The 26,337-nt window shown below is 48.5% G+C and overlaps 3 protein-coding genes across 5 annotated transcripts in view; 1 reads left to right on the top strand and 2 right to left on the bottom strand.

Annotated features, from left to right (window-relative positions):
• The window catches only part of frmpd1b (FERM and PDZ domain containing 1b), a 24,058-nt gene extending 7,503 nt beyond the window's left edge, over positions 1-16,555 (bottom strand). The window contains exons 1-13 of the mRNA XM_062476647.1: positions 16,316-16,555; positions 9,110-9,260; positions 6,333-6,443; positions 5,099-5,268; positions 3,702-3,804; positions 2,871-2,916; positions 2,563-2,667; positions 2,129-2,224; positions 1,693-1,818; positions 1,306-1,425; positions 836-969; positions 314-440; positions 1-52 (exon numbers count right to left, since the gene is read on the bottom strand). Coding sequence (XP_062332631.1) covers positions 1-52; positions 314-440; positions 836-969; positions 1,306-1,425; positions 1,693-1,818; positions 2,129-2,224; positions 2,563-2,667; positions 2,871-2,916; positions 3,702-3,804; positions 5,099-5,268; positions 6,333-6,439 — 1,186 coding nt within the window. The 5' untranslated portion in view covers positions 6,440-6,443; positions 9,110-9,260; positions 16,316-16,555. The remainder of the gene's footprint in view (positions 53-313; positions 441-835; positions 970-1,305; positions 1,426-1,692; positions 1,819-2,128; positions 2,225-2,562; positions 2,668-2,870; positions 2,917-3,701; positions 3,805-5,098; positions 5,269-6,332; positions 6,444-9,109; positions 9,261-16,315) is intronic.
• Positions 16,556-17,123: 568 nt separating this feature from the next.
• tomm5 (translocase of outer mitochondrial membrane 5 homolog (yeast)) lies at positions 17,124-21,345 on the top strand. 3 transcript variants are annotated; one of them, XM_062476619.1, is made up of 3 exons: positions 17,153-17,360; positions 17,692-18,716; positions 18,912-21,345. In XM_062476619.1, exons 2-3 carry the CDS (start codon positions 18,710-18,712, stop codon positions 20,948-20,950), a joined length of 2,046 nt encoding a protein of 681 aa, XP_062332603.1. In that variant the 5' UTR covers positions 17,153-17,360; positions 17,692-18,709; the 3' UTR covers positions 20,951-21,345. The 3 variants fall into 3 exon arrangements, with proteins under 3 accessions (XP_062332605.1, XP_062332603.1, XP_062332604.1); XM_062476620.1 differs by having other exon boundaries at positions 17,155-17,360; positions 17,692-18,632; positions 18,912-21,344; XM_062476621.1 differs by lacking the exon at positions 18,912-21,345 and having other exon boundaries at positions 17,124-17,360; positions 17,692-18,107.
• Positions 21,346-21,729: 384 nt separating this feature from the next.
• grhpra (glyoxylate reductase/hydroxypyruvate reductase a) lies at positions 21,730-26,172 on the bottom strand. The gene is made up of 9 exons (XM_062476631.1): positions 25,952-26,172; positions 24,656-24,786; positions 24,359-24,431; positions 24,081-24,197; positions 23,662-23,750; positions 23,432-23,533; positions 23,075-23,210; positions 22,449-22,579; positions 21,730-22,280 (listed from the first exon to the last, which is right to left on the bottom strand). The coding sequence occupies exons 1-9, from the start codon at positions 26,035-26,037 to the stop codon at positions 22,159-22,161; spliced, it is 987 nt and encodes a 328-aa protein (XP_062332615.1). The 5' UTR covers positions 26,038-26,172; the 3' UTR covers positions 21,730-22,158.
• Between the last annotated feature and the right edge of the window lie 165 nt (positions 26,173-26,337).

Below are 26,337 nucleotides of genomic sequence, written 5' to 3'. Positions count from 1 at the left end.
CCTCTCCTAGCTGGATGAGGTAGGCCAGACGAGCCTGGGTGGCAGAGATCACCTGAGGGGGTGGAGAGAGAGAGGGAGGGGAGGGAGAGATAGAGAGGGGGGGAGGGGGGGAGAGAGAGGTAGGGTAATGGAGGAGAAACAGGGAAGGAAATGGAGTCAAAGAGGGAGAATACGTGTGCAAGAGAGGAGATGGCCTAGAAAGTCGGGAACCTACGCAAGAACTCATCCATTAAACATCCTTTCACACCCACACCTTCTAACCTCCTCCCTCGCCTGCCACCGTCTCTCCGTCTCTCTTCCCCTCTGTGCCTACCTTCTGCCCCGGCTCCATCAGAGACTGGATCTTCTTGAGGTGGTAGCTGATGGCCTTGGTCAGGTCCTTCTCTCTCATGTTGCTGAGCAGCGTGGGCGAGATGAAACTGTCCAGACCAAACTCCTTCCTGTCCGCGCAGGAAGACAACAGCACGTCGATTGACATTGACGCGTGCGTGCGTGTATGAGTGTGTGTTTTGTGTGAAGGAGTGAGGGGGAGCGACAGACAGGGTGAAAGGCAGTGAGCGGGGATGGAGACGAAGACGAAAGAGAGGAGCAGGAAGTCGAGTCTTTGAGAACAGCAGGGCGTGTATGTGAGCGTGTGTGTGTGTGAGCGTGTGTGCGTGTATGTGAGCGTGTGAGCGTGTGTGCGTGTATGTGAGCGTGTGTGTGTGTGAGCGTGTGTGCGTGTATGTGAGCGTGTGTGTGTGTGTGAGCTTGTGTGCGTGTATGTGAGCGTGTGTGTGTGTGAGCGTGTGTGTATGTGAGTGTGTGTGCGTGTCTGTGCGCGCGCGTGACTCACTTGATGCTCTTAATGGAGGTCCGGGTTTGTCCGCAGCTGTCCAGTCTCTCGTGCATGTGCAGCGCGGCCAGACGCAGAGCTGTGTTACACTTCATCTCCACGGCAAAGCGCTCCTGGAGAACGTCCCCCACGCTCTGCGCCCACAGACACACACGCACACACACATGAAAACACACCCACGTGAAAACATGAAACACGTGCCGACGCGTCGACAAGAAAACGCACGCCCGTATCCGCACACAAACGCACACGGGAAAACGCGCACATTCCCGAAAACACACACGAGCACACGCGCACGATACGTTTGCGGCATGGAGGCACGCGCAACACGGACAACCGCGCCCCGGGTGTCGCACTCTGCAGAAGAATTATGCAAATAAACCGTTTCCTCTTCACTGGACTGAAGGCTAAACCTGTTTTGACCACTTCCTCTGCAGTCGGCCTACAGGAGCAAGCATGGGGGGTCTCACCTGCAGGAAGAGGTATTCAAAGGCAGCGGGGTCGTCCTGCAGCAGGTCCACAGGGTCCTTGGGCATGAAGCACACCCTGAACAGACACCTGTAGTCATGGGAGTCCTTCTTCTGCACCACCTGAGGGCCGACACACACACACACACACAGAGGCTTGTGTGAGAATCAATACTGCGGATCTAATTAGAGCGCACAGTGTGTGGGGCTGGCGGTGGGGAAAGGGCAAAGATACCAGTGTGCGTGTGTGTGTGTGTGTGTGTGAAGGAGACAGGGTGGGGGGTGAAAGAAAAGAAAAGAAAGAAAGGAGAGAAGTGGGAGGGAGTATGTGTGTGTATATGTGTGTGTGTGTATGTGTGTGTGGGGGGGGGGGAGGGGGACGTCCCCCACCTTCTGGATGAGCTCGTCCTCGTGCAGTAACAGCAGCTTGTTGATGCTGTACTGCTGCTCCAGCGCCAGAGAGAAGTACTCGATGGAGCGTATGGACAGCTTGTCCTTCAGAGTCATCATGATGTCCTGGAACGACAGCAACACCTCCGTCAACACACACACACACACCATACGCACACACGCAAACCCTCGCTACGCGAACCCCTCTCTATCAAATACCTCCTCTCACAAGCACCTGTCAACCTAGTCACGTACTCCACCACTGTGATGTCAGCATCCTGGAAGCGGCTGTTATGAGCTATTCCCACCTGACGAGAGTTCCCAGAATGCATCTGAAGTGATGGCAACACTAATGGGCAGCCCAGATTAAGAGGATGCTATGTTTTGGATTGATGGACAGTCGGTGATCACTTTTCAGAGAGCTCAGTGTCGCTACCTTGATGGTGGTGGTGTGGTCGAACTTGAAGGCCTTGGTCTGGCCGTTCTCCAGGTAGACCTTCAGAACGTTGGGCAGGAACAAAAGAGAGTTTCCCTGGAGAACAACAACAACACAGGAGAACAAGGACAGAACATTAGAACGCTCAGAAGAACATGTTCCCCAAAGAACCCTAAGGTTTCACACAGAACTCTTTCTAGCTCCGTAAAGGTGCTACTTATAAATGTGAACGGTTCCTTTTGACCTTACAAAGTCACCTTTTTGTCAAATTGTTCTACCGCAAATAGCATCCTACCCAGTACACTAGATGTACGTTTACATTTACATTTAGTCATTTAGAGGCTGAAGAGGAAGAGAGGGATTAAGGGGTGAATGGAGAGAAGGACAGAACAGAAAACAGGTAGAAGCATTGCATGATGGGTAGCAATCCTAACCTGAGTGTGACCATTGACAACCACTTCCTCTGCAAAGCGCACTTTGACTGGGTTACTCTTCAGACGAGCTCTCTTTTCTGCCGACATGATGGACGATTTGGGATTCTGGGACACACACACCCGCTTACACTGTTACAAAAGCTTGGCAATGATTTCACTCACCCCAAAAATTATACACATACAAACACACCCACATATAGTTGATTTATTCACACAAAGAAACACAAAGTACATTCTGCGCACACACACACACACTATGTATGACATAAATGTCTTGTTTAGTGTTAGAGGCCCTTTCTAGTACTCACTGTCAAGTGCCTTAGGATCGTCATGGTGACAGAATCCTCCAAGTCCCTGAGATGAAAGACAAAGATCAATGCTGCAGTCCATCTGTCATGTTGACCACCATGGACCCTTGACCCGACTCAGCAAGGTCACACATGCAGACTCATCCACAGGGACCCCCCTACCCCCCCCCCCCCCCCCGCCCTTCTCTCCCCCCACATACACACACTAGCCAGATGTGTTTTTGTCTATGTGCATGCTGCCATACTGGATCCATAGAGTCACTGGTCTGGGAGACTGGGAGAGGAACTGGTCTGGGACACTGGGAGAGGAACTGGTCTGGGAGAGGAACTGTTCTGGGACACTGGGAGAGGAACTGGTCTGGGACACTGGGAGAGGAACTGGTCTGGGACACTGGGAGAGGAACTGGTCTGGGACACTGGGAGAGGAACTGGTCTGGGACACTGGCAGAGGAACTGGTCTGGGAGAGGAACTGGTCTGGGACACTGGGAGAGGAACTGGTCTGGGACACTGGCAGAGGAACTGGTCTGGGAGAGGAACTGGTCTGGGACACTGGGAGAGGAACTGGTCTGGGACACTGGGAGAGGAACTGGTCTGGGACACTGGGAGAGGAACTGGTCTGAGACACTGGGAGAGGAACTGGTCTGGGACACTGGGAGAGGAACTGGTCTGGGACACTGGGAGAGGAACTGGTCTGGGACACTGGGAGAGGAACTGGTCTGGGACACGGGGAGAGGAACTGGTCTGGGACACTGGGAGAGGAACTGGTCTGGGACACTGGGAGAGGAACTGGTCAGATCCAGAGACGGATGATGCTCCCACAGCCTGCTCACCTCATGATGTCTTCCACCTGCTCTGATCCCAGCTCCTCCACCACCGTGTCATTAATCTGCAGCACCTGATCTCCTGGGAAGAGCATCCCGTCTGCTGGGCCCCCTACACACACACACACACACACACACGCACACACACACACACACAGGCACGCCCACACACACAGAGGCACGCACACACACACACACACAGGCACGCACACACACACACGCACACACACACCAAGAAAGATTTTTTATGTACACAATGTTTCAGACATTTATGATTCCTCTGCGGCACAATGTGCTTACAGTTACTGCTCTGGGAACACAAACACACACACACACACACACAGAGTACACTAGCAGCTCTGAGGATGTGCTGAAGGGGTTAAGGTTATTCTGGGTCCTCTCCAGCCTCTGTACTCTGCCTAGTTATTTATACTGATTTGTCTTCAGGCCAGAGAGCATGACTGAGGCACAGCAGTTTCTCTCCACCCTCACACACACTCACACACACACAAACACACTCACACACACACACAAACACACCCACACACATACACACACCTTCTTCCCAGCAAATCCCTGGTCCCTCTCTCCTAACTACTGACAACATATGGCACTGTCAAACACACACACACACAGACACACACACAGGCAAACACACACACACACTCACTCTTTCCCATCACCGGGCCAGCCAACCCCCTGCCGAGCTATCTTGCCGGTGCTGCCAAAGCTCTGATCCCTGCAGCGCTCCTCTCTCACATTCTCTCCCTCTCTCTTTCTTCCTCTCCCTTCGTTCCTCTCACCCCCCCCCCCCTTGCCCTGTCAGGGCCTCACTGATTTCCTCTGTTCCCTAAGGTGATGCATTAATCTGCCTTTCACTCTGTCCCTTCCCCTTCCGCAGCCATCCCTCCTCTCTCTCTCTCACTGTCTCTCTCTCTGTCTCTCTCACTGTCTCTCTCTCTGTCTCTCTCTCTGTCTCTCTCTCTGTCTCTGTCTCTGTCTCTGTCTCTCTCTCTCTTTTACTGTCTGATTCTCAGGCAGCAGGGGGGCTCCTCTGAGACGCTCTCATTTGCTTTAGGAGAGAGACAGAGGAAGGACTCTCTCTCTCTGTCTCTCTCTGTCTCTCTCTTTGTCTCTCTCTCTGTCTCTCTCTCTGTCTCTAAATTAAAAGTGGTTGAATCTAAAAAGGATGAGCAGGTGGCTCTTCTGGCACACTGCCCAGCAGACTAAAATGCCAGTAGGGAAAATTCCTGCAGTGTGTGTACATGTGTGTGTGCGTGCGTGTGTGCATGTGTGTGTGCGTATGCGCTGTGGGCAAGTCCACTGTTGCATGAAGTAGGTGGCCATTTCGGCTGAACATGGAGTGCTGTACCTCTTCCTGACAAACACACACACACACACAGTACCTGTAGCCACATCCCTGACCAGCAGGGGCAGGTAGGGGGTGAGAGTGAAGCCATGGCCTCCAAGGTCCAGAACTGGGTCTCGGGTGACTTGGACTGTCAGCCTCACCGGAAAGTTCTGACTGGACACACTCCCCGATCGCTCTGACTTGCCATCGCCAAGGATACGCTCTCTGAGGGAGGGGACACACAAGGGTCAGGGGGGTCTATAGGTTGAGGAGTCTGAGAAAGCAGCTGGTGTGTGAGTGTGTGTGTCTGTGAATGTGTGTGTGTGAGTGTGTGTATGCATGCCCCCCTCGTTGGCTTACATATCCGACGAGTCGAAGCCCTGCCTCTCTACGTCAGCTGGTTCAAACACGACACAATGTCAACACAACGTGACTAACAAGCAACACTCTTGGCTCCCGGTAAACGGCTCCACTAGACAGCCTCCGAAATACCTCCTGAACACTCCCCGGTAACTCCTTGTCTGTGTTCCTACCTGCTGAGAGACTGACAGGTGTGTCTGTGTTCCTACCTTCTGAGAGACTGACAGGTGTGTCTGTGTTCCTACCTGCTGAGAGACTGACAGATGTGTCTGTGTTCCTACCTTCTGAGAGACTGACAGGTGTGTCTGTGTTCCTACCTGCTGAGAGACTGACAGGTGTGTCTGTGTTCCTAACTGCTGAGAGACTGACAGGTGTGTCTGTGTTCCTACCTGCTGAGAGACTGACAGGTGTGTCTGTGTTCCTACCTGCTGAGAGACTGACAGGTGTGTCTGTGTTCCTACCTGCTGAGAGACTGACAGGTGTGTCTGTGTTCCTACCTGCTGAGAGACTGACAGGTGTGTCTGTGTTCCTACCTGCTGGGAGACTGACAGGTGTGTCTGTGTTCCTACCTGCTGAGAGACTGACAGGTGTGTCTGTGTTCCTACCTGCTGAGAGACTGACAGGTGTGTCTGTGTTCCTACCTGCTGGGAGACTGACAGGTGTGTCTGTGTTCCTACCTGCTGGGAGACTGACAGGTGTGTCTGTGTTCCTACCTGCTGAGAGACTGACAGGTGTGTCTGTGTTCCTACCTGCTGGGAGACTGACAGGTGTGTCTGTGTTCCTACCTGCTGAGAGACTGACAGGTGTGTCTGTGTTCCTACCTGCTGAGAGACTGACAGGTGTGTCTGTGTTCCTACCTGCTGAGAGACTGACAGGTGTGTCTGTGTTCCTACCTGCTGGGAGACTGACAGGTGTGTCTGTGTTCCTACCTGCTGAGAGACTCGCGGGTGCGTCGGAGGATGGTGCCCACAACCTGCTGCACCCGGCTGCCGTGGCGATGCGGAGACCTGCTCCTACTCCTCTCCTTCTCCTCCATTTAACTGCAGAGAGAGAGGGAGAGAGGGAGAGAACTTGATAGATGAGACAGTTAGAGGCAGAAAGAGGCTTGCCACAGAGTAGCGAGGACATACTGTACAGTACAATGCATAATGTAATATATGAACACGTATATATGTAGCGTATATATAAAATGTAAACAAGATCATAAATGCCCCCCCAAAAATATTTAATACGCACTTAGATGTGCTGGGAGGAACACACACTTCTTTCGGTCTGACACATTTACAGTTTTACACAAACATGAATGATCTCTCTCTCTCTCTCTTACTGTTAGTCACACACACACACAAATACACATAAGCTTTGTGTTTCAGTGTTTATCATTACTGACAGCACTGCAGCAATGCACTTTTTGCATTGCCTGGCCTTTATGTAGAAACACGGGGGGTGGAGGGGTGGGGGGAGTAACAAGGCACGAGGGGGGGGGGGGGGGGGGGTTGTAACATTTTCATCAAATCCCTGAGAAGTGTGGTCAGCACTCAGATCACAACTCAAGGCCAACCACATCAGCCCTCCTCGATACTGATTCCTCCCCAGGAACCAATCAATAGCCAGCGTTGCCTCTGCCATATTTATCCTCTGGTAATTTGTCGACAAGCTTTATCCTCTGTTAGCACATACAAGGTGCATATGGGGTCACTATAAGGCTACATTACACTGAGAGGGTTAGCGCTTTACGTTTCCTGTATTGGATTGGATTCTCACACTGGGAGATGGAAGTTGCATTTGTATTAAAGTGGGTTTAAATGCTGCTTCTATTTAGTGACTGTTCGCACTGCTGTAGATAAACTTCCACTGGTTTATAGACCATTCAGACTGGCACAGCAGGGAGAGAGAGAACGAGGGAGGGGGGGGAGAGGCAAGGAGGCCCAGGAGAGAACAAGGGAGGGGAGGGTGAAAAAGAGGGAGGACGGGGAGAGAGGGAAGGGAAGGGAGAGAGAAGGGGAAGGAGGGGAGAGAGAGAGGAAAGGAGGGGAGAGGAGAGGGAGAGAGAGAAGGATGAGAGCGACAGAGAGAGAGAGGGAGGGAAGAGAATGGGGGAGGGGAGAGAGAGAGGTGAGAGATGTTAGCATAAACAGTAGAGAGTCTGATCGATATGGTTAACCATGATGAATCTCCTCCTGAAATAAGGTGATCAATACAGTCTCTCCTGCATCCTGCAGCTTAGCTTGATCAGTTCTCTCCAAAAAACAAGAAAGTTCCAGAAGGCGATAGAGAAACGAGAGCAACGTCTGAGGGAAAACACAGTTAGCTGTTTTACTGTCTGTATCAGCATGACAACAGAAAATACTGTTCTCATAAATCAAAGCAATGTATTTACCAATGCCAGAACCTGGTTCAAAACATGCAAATGTAAACTAGACAGCAGCCGTTTAGAAAGATTGAGGTTGACAGCCGTATCAACACAGTCATTACAGCAAATGGACAGATGTTCCTCTTCCTTCACAGCTCTTTCAGCCAACAGCAGATTTCCCCACCATCATCCACAGAGAGAACAGCAGCAACCACACATAAAATAGGCTAGCATGCTAAAACCCTCCTGATTGAAAAGCCAATGCTCTCGTTGCGGCTAATGCTAGGCTAAGGTGCTAACACCATCCCCATTGAAATGAATGCTCTTTAAGCGCTAAAGCTAAGGCTCCGGGGGCACCATGAGTGTAGCCAGAGCTCTGGGCCTGTCCAGTAAGAGGATTATGGGGCCTCTCTCAGGGAGGGGTGTTACTTCGGCACCCTGCTGATCCTCACTGAGCCAGATTGATGTGGATGAGCGTAGGTCTGGATTGACAGCTGTGACTGGCCGGCCAGATGGGATATTTACGACCACTGCATCAATCAATGCCGGAGATGGACACTGGGAACTTGATCAGGTTCGGATCGAGTCAGGGTCAGTAGTTTGGCACGTGTGTCTGTTGGCGTGTGTGTGAGAGAAAAAGAGAGATGTGAGTGTGTACGTGTGTTTGCTTGTGTGAGGGAGGGTTGCACGTGTGTGTGAGAGTGAGTGAGTGTGTGTGTGTGTGTGTGTGTGTGTGTGTGTGTGTGTGTGTGTGTGTGTGTGTGTGTGTGTGTGTGAGCCCAGCTGTTCTGTAATGTATGGATACCAGTTCTGCAGTGAGTGCTGAGTCAGGTGAAGCCTCATCTTCTCTTGGTCACACACACCAGCTCACATAACATTGTCACACACACACACACATGCAGACACGACCACAGACGACACACACCATGCTCCCTTTGCCCTTGCAGAGTCAGGATGTCAGATTGGGTGACAGTCTCTTCAGTCCAGCTGCACCTCCATCCTTAAATACATGAGCACCTCCACAGCTTCCAGCTACGGGACTCTTTTTACACCCCTGTCCCAACTGTTAATAAAACATGACAGGATCCGGTGAGGATGTGAAGGGGCTAGGCTCTTTGTCTCTTTGTTTTCACAACCACTCCCTTGTTCCACCCAAATATTCCGTCCTTGACTGTCATGTGCTCTATCCAGGAAATCAGATGGTTTTAGTAAAGGGTCATGTTACTGCAGTATCTACACTGACACAAACTAGAGTAGGAATTATGTGTATTGTGAAGGGTCTGTGTTAAAAGGATAATTCACTCAACATTCCTCTGCCTCAACATGTGATTGGAGGTTGTGTCTGTCACTCACCGTGGGGTGGTGTGTCTCTTCTGGACTCCAGAACAGGAAAACCCTCGTGCCTTCTGTGACATCAGCTCCCCTGCCCCACCAGGATTGACCGAAAATAGGTGGATGGCGGTCCTTGCGTTCATCAGGACCAATCAGAATGAGTTCCAGCTACCTGCGCAGGGCAGAACAGATTAATTGTTAGCGTTTCTGTTTCAATCTGTTAGTTGGGTCAAAAGGAGAGCGCACAACCATGACGATCATTAGGGAAGTGTGTCAGACTGATCAATAGGTGAAGACTGACGTTAACACAGACACAGGAACATGAGATTACTATCGCATCTGGGTAGGACCAGAGGCCACATGGCCATGTTTTAGAGGAACTTTTTGTCAACATAATTTTATTTTCCTCATTGTTACAGTTCTCTAGAAGAAGAAAAAGAAAGAAAAAAATTAAAATGACAAAAAAAAAGAACCTGTCCTAATCCGTTGTTGATGTTCCTGGCACAGAGAACTTGTTGTGCAGATGTAACAGACAAGCTGAACCAGTCTCTGCAATCTTCTAGAAACGGGCACCCCCCCCCCCCCCCCCCCCTCCATCCCCGGGCCGCGTCCTCGCCCCCTAAGACAGCCCTTGTGGGTTGCCTGTGGAGGAGATGGTGAGAATATGTAGCAGAAGAAGACAGAGTCTGAAGCCTCTGGTTGTCGGAATTAAATTTTCATGTCTCCCTGCCGTCTCCAGTCTTCGGCTGGACACTTGTAAAAGGCGAGAGCACAGACTGGGAATCCCAGAGCGACCCAAGAGAAACCGTGCCAGCCCAACGCTATCTGGGCAAATCATGAAAGACAACTCTTTCATGTACACATCAGAGGAGATATAGCAAACCATAGAGAACCTTAAAAAAAGGGAGCGACTTCTGTTTGTGTGTGGTGAAACGCAAGCTCGGGTTGTGAACGGAAGGTTCCAAAAAAGAGAAACGACAAAGAGAAAGAAAAAAATCGAATGTTTACTGTCGCATCGGACGAAACTGTTTGAGGGTTGTCTGTCCCCTCGGTGCAGCTCACTCAAGGGGCCCTGTGTCCTCGACGCGGAGCTTGCTCGCCAGGCCCACTGTCGCGGCCCCGGCGTGCAGGCAGCTGAGGACGCAGACCTACACAGACTGCAGGGCACATGAATAATTCATGCGGCTAATGCAGCTAGCTCGCTAGGCCTCCAACCCAAGCAGTTCCTTCCTCCACTACACTCACCATGAGAGAGGGACGAATTCTGATTCTGAAGGAACAAGAGGAGAAAGGGGGGGTGCAGAGGGTGTAGAGGTGAAGGGGAGGGGAAGGAAGGAGAGAATGGGGGCTGGAGGCCAAGAAAAGGGAAAGGGGTAGAGCAAGTAAAAGAAAATGCAATGCCAGGGGGAGAGAGAGAAAATGAAAGAGACAGAGAGAGAGACAGAGAGAGAGACAGAGAGAGAGGCAGAGAGAGGGAGAGAAGGACAGGATATTGGAGAGGGAGCAGCCTCGGTGAGAATGTTAAAGAGGGTGAAGAGGGCAGCAGGAAGGGGGGATGAGTGACTGAAGTCGAAGAAAGAAAATGGGAGGAGTGACGAGGAAGAGAGAGAGAGTTGTTGAGAGATGTGAGTGTGAGTGTGTGTTTGGCATTTCAGGGGGGGGTAACTGATCAATGCAGTATCTCAGACCTTTACAGAACAAACACAGCTTTGCAACTGACGTTGATGAATGGTCATCTGTGAAATAAATAAATTAAGAGGCCAGTTGCTTTGTGAAAGAAGTTATATTGTGTACTCGGCTCCCCTTAAGCCCAGACCTGTGTCAGCATTATAATCACTCCACTATTTTGTAACTCTGTTACACTGTTCTCTGCAGTGTGTTGGAATAAAAACCTAACCATGTGCTAACAGTGAATAACACTTCATTCACAAGCACCTTTACAAAAATGACTATTATGATTATACCAGCGTGATCTACTGTTCAAGTATGTTCTAGTGTTCTAGTGTTTCTAGCATGATCTACTGTTCAATCGTGTTCTAGTGTTCTAGCGTTTTTTGTGTTCCAGCATGTTCCACTGTTCCAGTGTGTTCAACTGTTCCAGCCTGTTCTAGTGTTCGAGCATGTTCTACTGTTCCAGCATTTTCCACTGTTCCAGCCTATTCTACTGTTCCAGCATGTTCTACTGTTTCAGCATGTTCCACTGTTCCAGCATGTTCTACTGTTCCAGCCTGCTCTAGTGTTCCAGCATGTTCTACTGTACCAGTGTGTTCTAGATTTGGGGGAGTCATTGTACTGTTCCAGTCTGTCCTACGGTTTGTCTGTGTTCCACTTTACCAGTGTGTGTGTGTGTGTGTGTGTGTGTGTGTGTGTGTGTGTGTGTGTGTGTGTGTGTGTGTGTGTGTGTGTGTGTGTGTGGTGTTTGTTTGTGTGTGTGTGTGTCTGTTTGCCTGTCTGTTTTGTGAGTGAGTTTCTAATCCAGCTAGAGTCAATAGGAATCGTGACTGTCATGTTTATGAACAACTGTCACAGCCTCAAGTCTCCTCCCAAGCAGTTCCCTAAACACATCAGTGAAGTACTGTAGCCTATCTGCGCTCTCTCTTCCTCTTCAACATTCTCTCCCTTCCTCTATCGCCCTGACACGGTAATCTGACTGTTTGACGGAAGTCTTCAACTGCTGATTGTGAATATAGTAGAGGCTTGTTTCTGTCACACACACACACACCCTCTCACTCTCTCATTTTGACATCTCATGCTAAAGCACACATCATCCTCCTCCCCCCCCCCCCCCTCTGTCTTAGTCTATCATTCTCTAACACACATTCTTTCGACACAATCAGATTTACTGAAACGTACACTCCCTCTCTGTCTCCAACTGCACACACGCACCACTGTCCTAATCAACACTCATCTCTTCCTCTACCATCCTTCCTCTCTTTCTCTTTCACACAGACTCTCACTGCTTCTGGTCTCTCTCTCTCTTTCTCCTACCCTCCCTCTCTCTGAAGAGGTGAGGGTTGCTGCTGAATTAGAGGCCCTGGTCTTTGTCAGAGCCCTGCCAGCTGGACCGGAAATACTGTATCTAGCAGTCCAATTAGCCACGCTAAGAGTAGCCAGTCCGGTCCGGGCCCAGTTAGACTGGTCTGGGATGCGCGGGTTTTTAGACACACAGCATTAACACGATAGGGTGTAGTTTCGCTAATACCTCGCAGGTTGGCCGCAGCATTCTGAGGGAACTTTCTACACATAGAGTTTTAATTTAGCCGTGGTATTCATTTAGCAGAAGCGGCACGGACAAACTACAGCAGCAGAGCAATCCGTTTAGCCTCCTCGCTGGAGGATATCATGAAATAAGAGTGGAAGAGTCCGGGTCCGGAGGGAGCGGCAAAGGTCTTTAAACTGGCCCATCCAACTACAGACACACACACGCACACATCCCACACTCACACACATAAGAAGTACTTTGAATGCAGATCATCCCATCCTTAAAAACCTTGATTAACTCATGGTTAATCTGATAACCCCTGGTGTGTGCGTGTGTGTCTTTGAGTGGGCGTGCATGTGTGTGTTTGTGTGCATTTGTGTGTCTATGTGTGTGTCTCTGTGTGTGTTGAGTCAAAGCAGATGTACTTGCACCATGACAAACACCACAGCTCTTTTCTGGGGCCAACCAGTTGGCGGCTGTTGATGTCTAAGGCCTAAACAGGACCACTGAGTGACACACACCCTCCCCGGAGACCGTCTGACACGCAGGATGCAGCTGCAGCAACACATGAGGCGCACACACAAGCACACACACACACAACAGAGGGGTCTACACAACCTCAAGACTAGACTGACAGCACAGTCCACCACAGACCAGCGCAAGGGTGGGGAGCTGTGTAGAACCTGGAATGTCCAACTGCCACATTACAACAACCGAGAGTCTATTAAAAGGGCAACTCCGTCAACAAACAAATAAATCAAATCGAGTTGGAATCCAAGGACGAATGAATGTGAAACCCTACGCGGAACAGCCTTCTCTCACTCTCATCCCTTGGGTGCTCTCCGGCTGATTGGGACTGTTGTTGTTATTGTACATTTATTCGTTTGTGTGCTCGATTGTGTGTCCGGTTGGCACGCGTCCACTTTCGCTGTGTCCAGACAGACTTTAATCAAATCAGTTGTCCAGTTATCCAGGCTGTCAGCTCATTCCATTAGTGTTAGGGAGACGTAAGAAAGCAGAAAAGCCCTGTATTTTATTTCAGTTGCTTTCCACAAGTTGCACCCCCCCCCCCCCCCCCCCACCCCCTAACACACTACTAGATACTCAGGCGTCGCTTGAAGATTAATAGTTTGCCGTCGTGTTTCTGCTTTTCTTATCTGTGGCTGTGGTCTTGTGTTGTTGGAGGACTCCCTTGATACCGAGGGCAATGGGATGATGTGATTATGGGATGTTCCGAAGCGGAGGTATAGACCAGTCCACGGCATAGGCAATCTCTCCACTCACTGTTCCTCTTTCATTGTCCACCCTCACCTATCGCAATCCTCCACTGCCCTGTAAACAGTGAGGGTGATGCAAACCAAAACCACTAAGATAGTCACTCCAACAAGCTCACCTCCACCATGTTGCTTGCACTTTCTGTTTCAGCTTTCACATTAGTTAGGGAAAGGGAACCTACTGAAGGTCATATTTTTACTGTCAAATAACAACAGTAAATGAACACTTGTGGAAGACACAGAATAAAGCCTATAGATTTAGTAACATATGTGTTTCAAGGCAACAACTTGAATTGAAAGGGTCCGTCAGCTGTTAGCTGTAGAAGCTTCTCTTACTGGGGTCTCCTGTGTCCTGTCACCACTGGGCGCTGCCTGCCAGATACATGATGCCTTCCTTTTCCTCCACCAGGAGATGATGTAGATGTTGTTCCACATTGGGGCATGGCCATTAGTAGGCCTGGTGTGTCCTTTAGGCAATCCATCCATCCCCCCACTCCTCACCATCCCCCTCCCCTCTGACCTGATACAGACTGACCCCTTAGACAGTCACGAAATAGATCTCTGCTATTCAGATGAAAAGTAATCGACCAGTCAACAGTCGCTTGTCTGGGGTGTGGTGCTCTGAGTCTAATCACTTAACGACGTCCATTGATGATCGATGTAATGATTCATTGGGCGGGCAATCAGTTGAAGCAGACACCAGCATCAGCAGGCTATTTTGCCCTGGAGACAAGGGGGGGGGGGGGGGGGGGTCCTGTGTGTGTGTGTGTGTGTGTGTGTAGGGGAGAGAGTGGCAGATAAGTAGGGCAACAGAGCAGTCACTAGGGCAGATCCAACTCAGGGAGGAGAACAACAACAGACAGACAGACAGACAGAGGCAGACATTCTCACTCAAAGCAATGAGGAAGGGAAGCAGTTAAACAGGTGATGAGAAAGAGATACACAGTGAGAGAGAGAGAGAGAGAGAGAGAGAGAGAGAGAGAGAGAGAGAGAGAGAGAGAGAGAGAGAGAGAGAGAGAGAGAGAGAGAGAGAGAGAGAGAGAGAGAGAGAGAGAGAGGGGGGGGGGGGAGAGAAAGTGAAAGAGAGTGAGAGAAGCAGTCTGAGAGGCAGATTAGTAGGCAAGCAGCGAGGCAGGCAGGCAGGCAGCAAGTCTTTCCTGATGTGCAAGTCCTGCAAGTCCTATTTCTCTTTTGGCTGAGTGACCTCAGAGCAACAGCTCCATCACATGTTTTGCTGTACATCCCTGAGTCATTGTGCTGCGCCTGCAGCTCTGGCATAACAGAGGCACACACCAAACGTGCACACACAACAAGTGCGTGAGAGGGTGTGCACGCACTACAGATCAACACCTAGTACATTTATACGTTACTGTGATACCTAGTACATTTACATTTAGCAGATGCTCTTATCCAGAGCGACTTACAGTAAGTACAGGGACATTCCCCCCGAGGCAAGTAGGGTGAAGTGCCTTCCCCAAGGACACGTCGTTTTTCACAGCCGGGAATCGAACCGGTAACCTTCAGATTACTAGCCCGACACCCTAACCGCTCAGCCACCTGACCCCAACACAATACACTGGGAGCAGTTTACAGGGCAACACATGATCACCGAAATGCCAATCTTGGACAAATGTGTGTGTGATATTGTGTGTCTGTGAGAGCGCGAGAGAGTGAACATTACTAGTAATTTTCAACTGAACTGCTCTTTGTCGTAGGCCTATAGGTCTTGTGAAGTAAACTAGCCTACTTCTGAGACGGTTACAGCACACGTGTCAGTAAAATACTGAAATCAGTGGTCATAGAAAATTGTGTCATGCATTAAATAAAAGGGCCGGAAAGGCAAAACGCATTGTTCCGGTCTAGTTGTGTTGCGCATGAGTCTCGACACACGGCATGGAAGAGCCCAGTAAATGTACGCCGCATTCTCTATTCCATATTGTGAGGCACGCGCTCTGGTCACTTACTTCAGGACCTCGCCGACGCCCATTAAAATTGACAACAATGTTGTGTCTTTTAGTATAGCGTCACGAACGACCAGAACACCTGTCATCTCCTTTTAGGGCTATTTGATGCATTTACTGTCTTTTTGCATTCATTGACCCAGATTGCATTGCCATTCAGAATTTCATCGTGCCATGTGTCTGGAAATTAGATGAGAATAAATGGATGAATGGCAAATACACTGTCAAGCCTACAAACTACTATGTGAAGACTAGCAGTGTGCTTCCCAAGGATACATCACAATAGCATACACCATTTCCAATTGAAAGCCGGAGAATGCATTCGATCATTTTATCGATTATACAGCCACGGCTAGTTTTATCATTTTAATGTGTCAAATAACATGTTACATTACCATGCGCAGATACGCTATCTGAGTTGCTATCTAGCCTAATCACATTTTTCGTCCGGGACCACTGACGTCCAAAGGTTTTTAATCGTTGGAAGTGGTCGTGCCAGATTACACAGTAAACAAAGAAAAAATGGTCAGTCTTTTCTTTTGTTGTTCCCCTTGATAATCTTAATCCGATTTAAATCTCTGTCCTTTACTCTCCCCAATAGGGGGGTAGGGGCGTACACGCACCCCTCAGTCCAATTTCACCATTCCGATGGAATCAATGTATTTTCAAAGTGGAAAAATATCGCCTCACATTCAATGCAAGGTGCAGGTCGTATCGCCGGCGCTTCATCACCATCCTTCTACGTACAATAGACAATAAAAATGCGAATAAATCGCGTAACCCAACTCACCTCGTGTTCTAGACGGCGGAGTGGACCGGTAGGATCCTTTAGTGTAAACTAAAATAAAAATGCACAAAATAGCTTAGTATAAGACAATCTTCGTCCCGGACAGAATGATGCGTGGGGGTTAGGGTTTACGTTGGATGCTGTCATCGTATTGGGATAGCTCTCGACCGCTTAATCCCCGGCCGTGAGCTCAGAAATAACCCACCCCCTCCCTCCATTCGTCTCCTTCTGCTGTCTCTCTCTTTTTCTCCCTCTCCCCCCCTCTCTCCTTCACTGAGCGCTCCCTCTCCGTCTGCCCCGAGGACCCCCTCACAAGGTCAGTTTGATTTAGGGCAAGAAATAAAAATGTCATCAAGATGTCGTTATCAGAATCATACAAGTTAAGACTTGTAAGTTTAGACCCGAGTTGTCAATAATTGCACAGATAATGATACAAACAATATGTGATTACTAATTATGATATAGACCATGTCAATGATGACGATAATAACAAATATAATCATGATATGGATGATAATATGAATGAACACAATAATAGATGTTTTTCTATGAACGTCATAATAACTATCGACTATATCACTTTATGTAGCCTATTGTAAAAACAAATGTGAAGGCGCATAAATAAACGGAATCAAGATAATTTTACCAATTTTAATATAAAAAGTATAACAAATGGTACAAAATATACATTGTATATCTATTTCATTATGCTCCTTCTAAAATAATAAATGTTACCCCAAAGAACACTAGCTTTGTGCGTGTGCTTTGACTTACTCCCTTTGTAGTGTTTGTCCCTAAAGAGTTGCCTTAGTTTCAGCATCCAACGTAACTTCCGGGTTGAATAATCACATGCTTCCGATCGACTCTCATCTGCTAGCTAAGCAACATTGGTTTTGCGGATAAAACTTCACATCTCCATAAACAGCAATGTTAAAATTAGAAGGGTTAGGGCCCAAAATGGACCCAGAGGAGATGAAGAGGAAAATGCGCGAGGACGTCGTGTCGTCTGTGCGCAACTTTCTCATCTATATTGCCCTTCTTCGAGTCAGTAAGTAACGAGGTCAATTAGCTATATTGTCATGTAGTTAGGAGAGCTGTTACCTATCAAGGTGGACAGAATACAGCAGACAGAATACTATAGACAAAACCGTGTAGTAGTAGTCCCATATTGTGCTTGCTATTGTAGAGTGGACTATAAACATCATATTCGGGGGTGGTAGTGGACTATGAACCTGGTAGTAAGGACATGAAGTACAGTCTTGTCATAGAAACATCAATCAAAATAAAGTTCATTAAATGGCTATTGTAATGTGCCTAATAGCATGTAGTCTTTTGTCCTTGCATGACAAGGTAATGTAATCTTGTTCGTGTTCCATCAGCACCATATGTTCTGAAGAAACTGGACAGCATATGAATGGACCAACTAGAATCACCTCTTCACCTCTCCCATCCACACATCACGCTGTTCACTGATGAGGAGGAATCATGGACATGATTAACACCGTGAGAGGGACCTGAGGACCAGGCAGCGTCATCAATATGGACCCCTTGGACATAACCTGTTGTGTCCATCACAGAGCCTGAGCACAAAAGAAAGTGTCATTTGTAGCCATGTCTTTTTTTGTGGTTGACTTTTTGTTTATGGGGATTTACTGAAAATAGCGTGTTTGTCAGTGTTCATTATTTTGATTTACATTGTCTCTTTCAACCGTTTCTGTTTCTGTTGTGACATGTTCACGTTGTCATTGTTGACATTACATCTTACATGTCATTAAATAAATGGAAGAGTTGACAATGTGGCTGTAGGCTTTTTTCTGTTTATAAGACAACACGTCCTGGAATAGAAACCATCGCTCAGAGTAGTTACTGAATATCAATATTCAAATTGTAATCCTGTAGCTAATAAAATACTTGCTTTTATTTATTCAGTGTCCCATGACCTCGGGGGGGTTAACCCTGGTTTAACTTTAGGGGGCGCTGTTGTCTTTTTTAAGAAAATGGGAAGGGGTGTCTCGCGTGCACAAATAAACTATTGTGAATTCGGAATTTGCATTTGTTGCAAAGCTATGTATGAGTCGATGCTTTCAGTGTATGAAAAAGCCCTTCGATAAACGAATCCACGATATCTTAATTTATTAAGTGCTCACGTCAAGACCATGTTGGAATCGCAATAGTTATGTCGCGGACGGTCTTTAGCTAGCAAATGAACAACAATGTACAATGCATTTGTCCAGTTCTCTCCAGCTAGCAGGTGATGGGATTGAGCAAACCTCCTTGGTCCTGTATTATCGGTTACCCTGAACAATTTACACGTGCACAGGTAGAGTGATTCTTCATTCTTGCTAGAGTACAGTTCGCTATGCTACGAATGATCTGCTAGCAAATCTGAAAAAAGGGATGGACGGTAAATACCGGTATTTTTATTTTAGATGGGGAGTCAGTATAATTGTTCTGGGTAGCAGGTGTGTGTCCTATATTTTAGCATTTGAATACCTTGGCATTTTAATGCAATAATAGTCACATCCTGGGTTTAGTCCTACGTTCTGACATCTCAGCACAAAGTTTAACCACTTTGACCATTTCTGTCCTCGTTCGCAAGGTAAAATGGACTTCCCTGGCCACTTTGAGCACATCTTCAAGCAATTGAACCATCAGCGTATCCACGGTCAGCTCTGCGATTGTGTGATTGTGGTAGGCAGCCAACGCTTCCAGGCGCATCGCTCCGTCCTGGCTGCCTGCAGTACTCACTTCCGGGCCCTTCTCGGCACTGTGGAAGGGGACAAGGGTGTAGGAGGGGGTAGGAAAGTCACGGATGGAGGTGGGGTGGCAGTGGTGGGGCTGGACCTGGGGGTAGTGACTCCAGAGGCTTTCGCCTCCCTGTTGGATATGATCTACACCTCCACCCTAACTCTCGGCTCATCCAATGTGATGGATGTCTTGCTGGCTGCATCCCATCTGCACCTCAACTCTGTAGTCAAGGCCTGCAAGCAACACCTTTCCTCTCACAACTTCCCCACTTCGCCCCCTAGTGGCTGGAGGTTAACTACGCAGCAGCAGTTCAGCCATACAGGTGAGCAGCACAACATGAAGGAGTCTCAATCGCTGTCCGGAACTGTGGCCAATTCCAAACAGCAGAGGTCTGCCTTGCTCCAGGAGCTAGGGCTCACCCTGGTCACCTCTGCCTTGGAGGGAAGCCTGGACCTCGGGGAGGCCGGGGTAGAGGCAGGCCTGGAGGAAGGTAGGGACGGGAGGGCAGAAGCTGGTGTCGGAGTGGAGCAGAAGACAGGCTTCCCCACCACACGTCTTCACAAACGGAAGTCTGCTTCGCCCCAGGCGCTTCAGGAAGAGAGACCCACCAGCAGACAGAGACCCTGCTGGCTGTCTGAGGGGGGCTGCAGGGCAGGGTCTATGGACTCACTAAAGACGGACGAGGGCCTCTACTTGGAGAGAGGAGGTGCCGAGGAGGAGGAAGTGGAGGAGAAGTATGAGGCACCGGGGAGAGGAATAGAACAAGAGGAGGTGCAGCTGCCCACCCAATCGGATTGTGGCGTGGGAGGGGCACAGGGAGACGAGGGAGAAGGTCACCCAGATGTGGATGAAGGGATAATGGTGAAAGTGAAGGTGGGAGAGGAAGGGGAGGAGGAGGAGAAGATGGAGGTTGTTGAGGTGAAGAGTGAACACCTCAGCACGGCTTATTCAGACCCACTTGGCATCTCTAGCAACCCTCCATCCCCACTGGAGGACAACAGCGATCATCTAGATGAAGAACCAAACAGAGAGGAAACATCTCCTGATCCCCCTGCACAAAACACAGACGAAGGGGACAGTTTAACTGACACCGATGGCCTAGACAGCCTTCAAGACCTGGGCCTTTCCTGCATTCTCAACCCCAGCAGTGAGAGTAGCAGTGGTGCAGTTGACACTGAAAGGATCCTTCATACCAGCGTGAAAGGAGCTCAGTCTGTATGTGGGGAGGCCGACGGGTCGTCTCAAGACCCAGACGCAAACAACGCCTCGTCCTCTTCCTCTCTTGGGTTCCCAGTGGCCTCTGTTCCCATGCAGCAGCTTCTCTCTGGCCAGCCACACAGTTTCACTGAAGCCTTCTTCCTTCAGCCCAGTAAGAGCTCCCCGGCGGGGTTCCTGAAGGGCCTCAGGCCAGAAATGGGACCCTCTTCCCTGGGTAGCCTCAGCGTGCAGCCTGCCCTCCCCCACTCGTCCAGGGACAAGACCTCCAGACAAGGACAAGGAGGCGGTTTAGCGAGGCCATCTCTGCGTCGCATCCTTCCCAAAGTGGACCCATACTCCGAGGTCCAAGCAGACCAGATCGATCCCCCACCAGGGGGCGCTCCCCCAGCTCCCGTTGCCCTCCCGATGGCCTCGGAGGAGGTCCTCTCCAAGTGTAAGAAGGCTCTCATGGAACACAACGTCCTGGTCGTCGAGGGAGCCCGGAAGTACGCGTGCCGCATCTGCTCCAAGACCTTCCTGAACCTGACCGACTGCAGGAAGCACATCCGCGTTCACACGGGGGAGAAGCCCTACGCGTGCCTCAAGTGCGGCAAGCGATTCAGCCAGTCGTCCCACCTCTACAAGCACTCCAAGACCACCTGTCTACGCTGGCAGGGGGCTCATCTGCTCTGACACCTCCCTCGAAACAGATGTCCTGATTCGGATGATGCGCTGCGACGCAAAGGATTTCCCTCCCAGGAAGCCAAATGCCTGTCACACTGACTCGTTCGATGGAGAAGCGTGAATTCAAATAGCAGTTGCCTAGGGTACGGTGGGTTTGTGTTATGAAATTGCTACCCAGTGTGATATGATCTGAAGAGTCTACAGTGGTCTTTTGGGTGTCTGTCGTGAAGCATTTCGTTTTGTAATGTCCCCCCCACGAGGAGACAATAAAGTCAAGATATGTGTTGTAAAAGTGAAGACACTTTTTTGTAGGTTTTTACACTGAATTTAGCAGTGTTTAATGTATATGTACTTAGGGAATGACTATAAGTTTCTATTGTCATAAAGCTTTGAAGTGAAACCCGAAAGGAATGTAGCCTGTTCGTACATTCATCCATACCTGCACATTTTGTACTTTCTTGGTTACATGGGTTTCACAAGATATTCCCTTCACCTATACTGAGAACTTCATGGTCTCCAATCTGACTTTCAGCAATTTGAGTGAAATTACCAGACTACTTTTTAACACCCTTACTCAATAGCATCATCATAGGACAAACTAAAGTAAAAGTGAATCTCTGCCGACTGTAATAAAACAATCATTTCCAATCCAAGGACACCCAGGAGAGTAAGTCAGTGAAGTGGTCTTTGTGAACCAACACGTTTATGACAATTCTGGAGTGATCAGCTTGTCAAAAAAATAACTTCTAGTATCTAAAAGGATCTAGTATTGACACCAAAGGACAACATTACAGATAAGCATTTATAAATTAATAAACATGAAATTGGAATGCGAACATTACAAAAGAAAACGTATTTCATGACAGTGTTTTGTTAAAGTACATACACATTGAGTTACACTTGATGTGATTTAGGACCCTTGTAGGACTGTTATGTTACATGGTGTGTAAATTATTGGTGTTTAGGAGTCTGTAACTTCATTAGAATTTGTAAAACACTTTACATTGCCTACCACAGTAATTACACTAAAGGTCTTAAATGACAGATCCATCTGGTCACATGGGTCACTCACTACACCTATTCTGACAGCTGATTAGTGGGTAGGTGTTTCCTCAGCCAAACAGCAGCTGTTAATGACTAAGGTGACCGCAGTAGGCCAAGGGGAAGCGTAAAGGCACCGTGTGGTTGTGGTGGTGCAGGAGGGGGTATTTGAGCCCCTAGAGGGTGAGCTCGCTGGGCATGTCCGAACCCTGTAGGCCTCCTAGCAGGTTGTGGGCAGACAGCTCAGCCATGACGCCTCGGGTGGAGTAGGTGGCACTGCCAATGTGGGGTAAAACCACTGCAAGTAGGAGAGGCAGAAGGAAAGGCAGGGATTAACAGATTTAAATGACCCTGACATCAGTAGTCTGGTTAGTTATTTTAACGAAGGATTAACTTAAATAGCAAGCACAGAAATGTGCTTATGAAAAACGGTCTAGTCCTCCTTTTTGCATTCATCCATACCCACCACAGTTTTTCAGGGTGAGGAGGGGGTGGTCGGTGGGCAGGGGCTCTGGAGTGGTGACGTCCAGTCCTGCTGCCGCTATCTGACCGCCGGACAGAGCCTGGTACAGATCCTCCTGGTTCACCACTGCACCTCTACAACACACACACAGCTGTATTTTAACAGTGCACATAGATCAAAACATACAGTATGACGTCTTCAATGAAATAACTTTGAGAACATTACTGTGTCCATCTAAGGGCATTCTTTTTAAATATATATATGTATTTTTTTATCCCTGCTTAGGTTGCTGCCCCCGCGACTTGACCCCCGGACAAGCTGCAGATGACGAACGGACGGATATTTTATTTTTTTCAGATTTTAAATATGCTTTACTGGATAGTCTATTTTTAAGTGAAGTGTGACAGGAAAGGCAGGGGGAAAGAGAGAGAGAGAGAGAGAGAGAGAGAGAGAGAGAGAGAGAGAGAGAGAGAGAGAGAGAGAGAGAGAGAGAGAGAGAGAGAGAGAGAGAGAGAGGGGAAGACCGGATCTAAACCCAGACCGCTACAATAAGGCTTCAGCCTACAGGGTATGCATACTTATTTGGTGAGCTACTGGGGCATTATTGTGTCTGTGTGTAATGTGGCTACCTGCTAGTGTTGATGAAGACTCCAGTGTTCTTCATCTTGGTAAAGAAGGCCTTGTCACACAGGCCCTGTGTCTGAGGCGTGAGGGCACAGGACACCACCACAAAATCACTCTCCGCCAGCAGCGTGTCCAGGGGCACTGGTCACGATGAAGGAACAGGTGAAAGCAGGGAGGGAGAGGAAGACAAATCCAACATATAAAAAGTCAGGCTCCCTCCGCTTTGCATATTCCTCCTTCCTGTCCCCGCTGTTCTAACCGCTCTCCCGGCTGGTTCCACAACTCCTTTTGCCTCTAGCCTTCTTTCCCCCGTCCAGACTACCTTCCCCTCCCCTCCTCCCCCCACAACCCCTTCTCCTCACCATATTCTCCATCCACCTCCGAGGCCTGTGGTTTGGCCGCCCGCCCAGAGTACAGCAGCCTCTTCACTCCAAACGGCTTGAGCCGTGTGGCGATAGCCATACCTGCGGGCGCACAGTGGAGTAAGTGAGAGGCCTCCCCGATGAAGGGCCAGTGATACAGCCACATCATGTCTTTAGCTGATCATACACTATGACTTAAGTCAGACCCCATCAGTCAGACTTCTCAATACCTATGCGTCCCAGTCCAATGACTCCAACTGTGCTGCCGGATAGACCATAACCGCACAGCCAAAGGGGTTTCCACGTGCTCCAGCCCCCACTAAGACAGAGGGATAAAAAGAGAGGAAGGGAGGATAGAGAGTAGGCAGGAGAGAGGAGACCAGAGAAGGAGGGACGAGAGGGAAGGAGGGAGATTTCATTTACATTGTTCCTCTTAACGAGCGACAGAAATAGATAAGAAGTGACCACATTACCCATCTTTCAATTTCCCCTAGGGGTAGAATAAAGAACATATTTATGTATATATGTATATATCAATTAACAGTTATAGGAAGTGTCTACTTTGCTTTTGGGTACACCAGCTCAGTAAAAGGGCAGTGTGAAAGTGGAGTTTTAAACCAAAACGTGGATGAAAAACGGACAGACTGACTTTTTGACTTCCTCCACCCCCTCGGGCAGGCGTCTGGCAGTGGCCAGCAGTAACGCCACTGTCAGCTCAGCGGTAGCATCCGTCAGCACATCAGGAGTGTAGCCAACACGCACACCGCTGAAAGGAACCAAAGAGGGGAGGACAGGAGGACGGCAATAGGTTACAGACAGAGGCACAGGTTGTCCTATGAGATATCATCCGACATCTAAGACATCAGTACTGACTTTTAGTCATCCGTGTGATAAGGAGAGCTGTCGTCATTAGCAGGTGTCTCTTACCGTTTTTTTACCTCATCGAGGGACAGGTGGTCAAATCCCACAGACATGGTGCTGATCACCTTCAGATTTGGTCCTGTAATGTACAGTAAGACATTTTATTTTCATGTTCCTGACCTAGATTTTAAGTTTAGTTTGAGTTTTTTACCGGCCTTAAAAAGGCAACAGCAAGATAAAAGCTTAACCACATCACTGTGGTTGCATGACTTTTAAATACCTTAAAAACCTGAAGACAACTCCAGTTACATAACTTGATGACTTGCAGATGTACTTGCTGACCCTCAGTGCTGGTTTCCTTACCTGCCGCATTCAGAACCTCAGCGTCGATGCGGTCTGACAGGAGACACAGGAGTCCATGAGCCCCGGCAACACCCTTGAGAAGTTCTGCCCTCGGAACTGGCTCATCAGAGTCCCACAGTGACACCTTACATCTTTTGCCAAGGAAAACAGAGTCAGGTGTGCATTTAGTTTATCACATCCAAGATACAGCAAAGTATCTTGTATCTATATTTCTGTGGTGCATGCGGTGTGGTACATGTTCTGTACTATTTATATAAATGTTTCACCTTCTCAACTTTTTACCAACATCTTACATGCCCCCCCCCCCCCCAACAAAGTACATTTACATTACATTTATTCATTTAGCAGATGCTTTTATCCAAAGCGACTTCCAAGAGAGAGCTTTACAAAAGTGCATAGGTCACTGATCATAACAACGAGATAGCCCCAAAACATTGCGAGTAGCCAAACATGAAGCATACATTGTGAAAAGCAAATAAGTGCCAATGGGAAGAACCATAAAATCATGTAGTTAAACTAGTTACAAATTAAACAACATGAACCTCAAAGGTGCAAGAGCGTACCTGTAGAAAAAGCAGGCAACAATAATATAATTCGCAGTGAGTACAAGAGGTTAAGTCAGTTACAGTTAACCAACAAGAGCAACAAGTCCCTCAGTAAGAGTTATTGTGTTCCTGGAGGAAGCTAACATCAGGTCCAGCGAATCATTCCTAAGTACCGTTGTACTATCGGAACAAGTGCGTCTTAAGCCTTTTCTTGAAGGTGGGGAGACAGTCAGTGTCTCTGATGGAGGTGATTCCACCATTGGGGGGCCAGACAGGAGAAGAGCTTGGGTTGGGAGCGGGTGCTCTTGAGAGGTGGGACCACCAGCAGTTGTCAGAAGACGACCGTAGGTGGCGGGTAAGGCTGGATGAGAGACTTGATGTAGTCGGGTGCCCAGTATGCTTTTTTTTTTTTTTTTTTTGCTGCTTTAAGACTGTGACCTGGAGAAAGGTCACTAGCAGCTACAGTGAACTTTCACTTTTAAAGCTCGTGATTAAATCACACTGTAACTTTACCCCCCAACTCACTGTGTGTGTGTGACAAAGACAATTTCTATGTTGCAAGGCAAATAAGACAGTCAAGGTCCTCCGAAGTAAAATGGATCATTGGAAGCAGTAGCCGATATGCCTATTCAGTATTCATGGAATAAATACAATATATATCAACCAAGGAAGTATGTTAGCTTGCTAGCTAGCTAGTTAGCGGCATTGTAAATTCAATTTGGGAGGTGAGGAAGAGACCAATCCCGCTTACGTTCCAGCCTGCAACAGTATCTTCATCCCCTCTTGCGGGATGCGTCTTGTTACGAAAACCTTCATCAGTTGCTGAGCTGTGTGCATCCTATGACTGCGATAGAAATTCGTGCAGGCTGCTGAAAACAGCCTCAGTCCCCTTGAGTAGGCTTGATCAATGGAAGTTTTCACCGTGTTCACAATGACAGTTCTAAAAACTCACTGGAGGACTACATTTCCCACACTTCCCTGTGAGAAAAAGGAAGTGTGCGCACTTGAATTTAGAACACCGCGCATGCGTGGAGTTGTATTTCGTGAAATAGTGAGTTTACAGCTGGCAATGTTTTCACCTTCATTCAATTGTATACTTTTTTCATCAATACATTACTAAAAAATTACGTTTAGATC

Source organism: Osmerus eperlanus, chromosome 13, assembly GCF_963692335.1.
Source record: "Osmerus eperlanus chromosome 13, fOsmEpe2.1, whole genome shotgun sequence".
Lineage (NCBI taxonomy): Eukaryota > Metazoa > Chordata > Actinopteri > Osmeriformes > Osmeridae > Osmerus > Osmerus eperlanus.
Note: the sequence above shows the minus strand (reverse complement) of the source record. Positions and strands in the feature narration are given on the sequence as shown.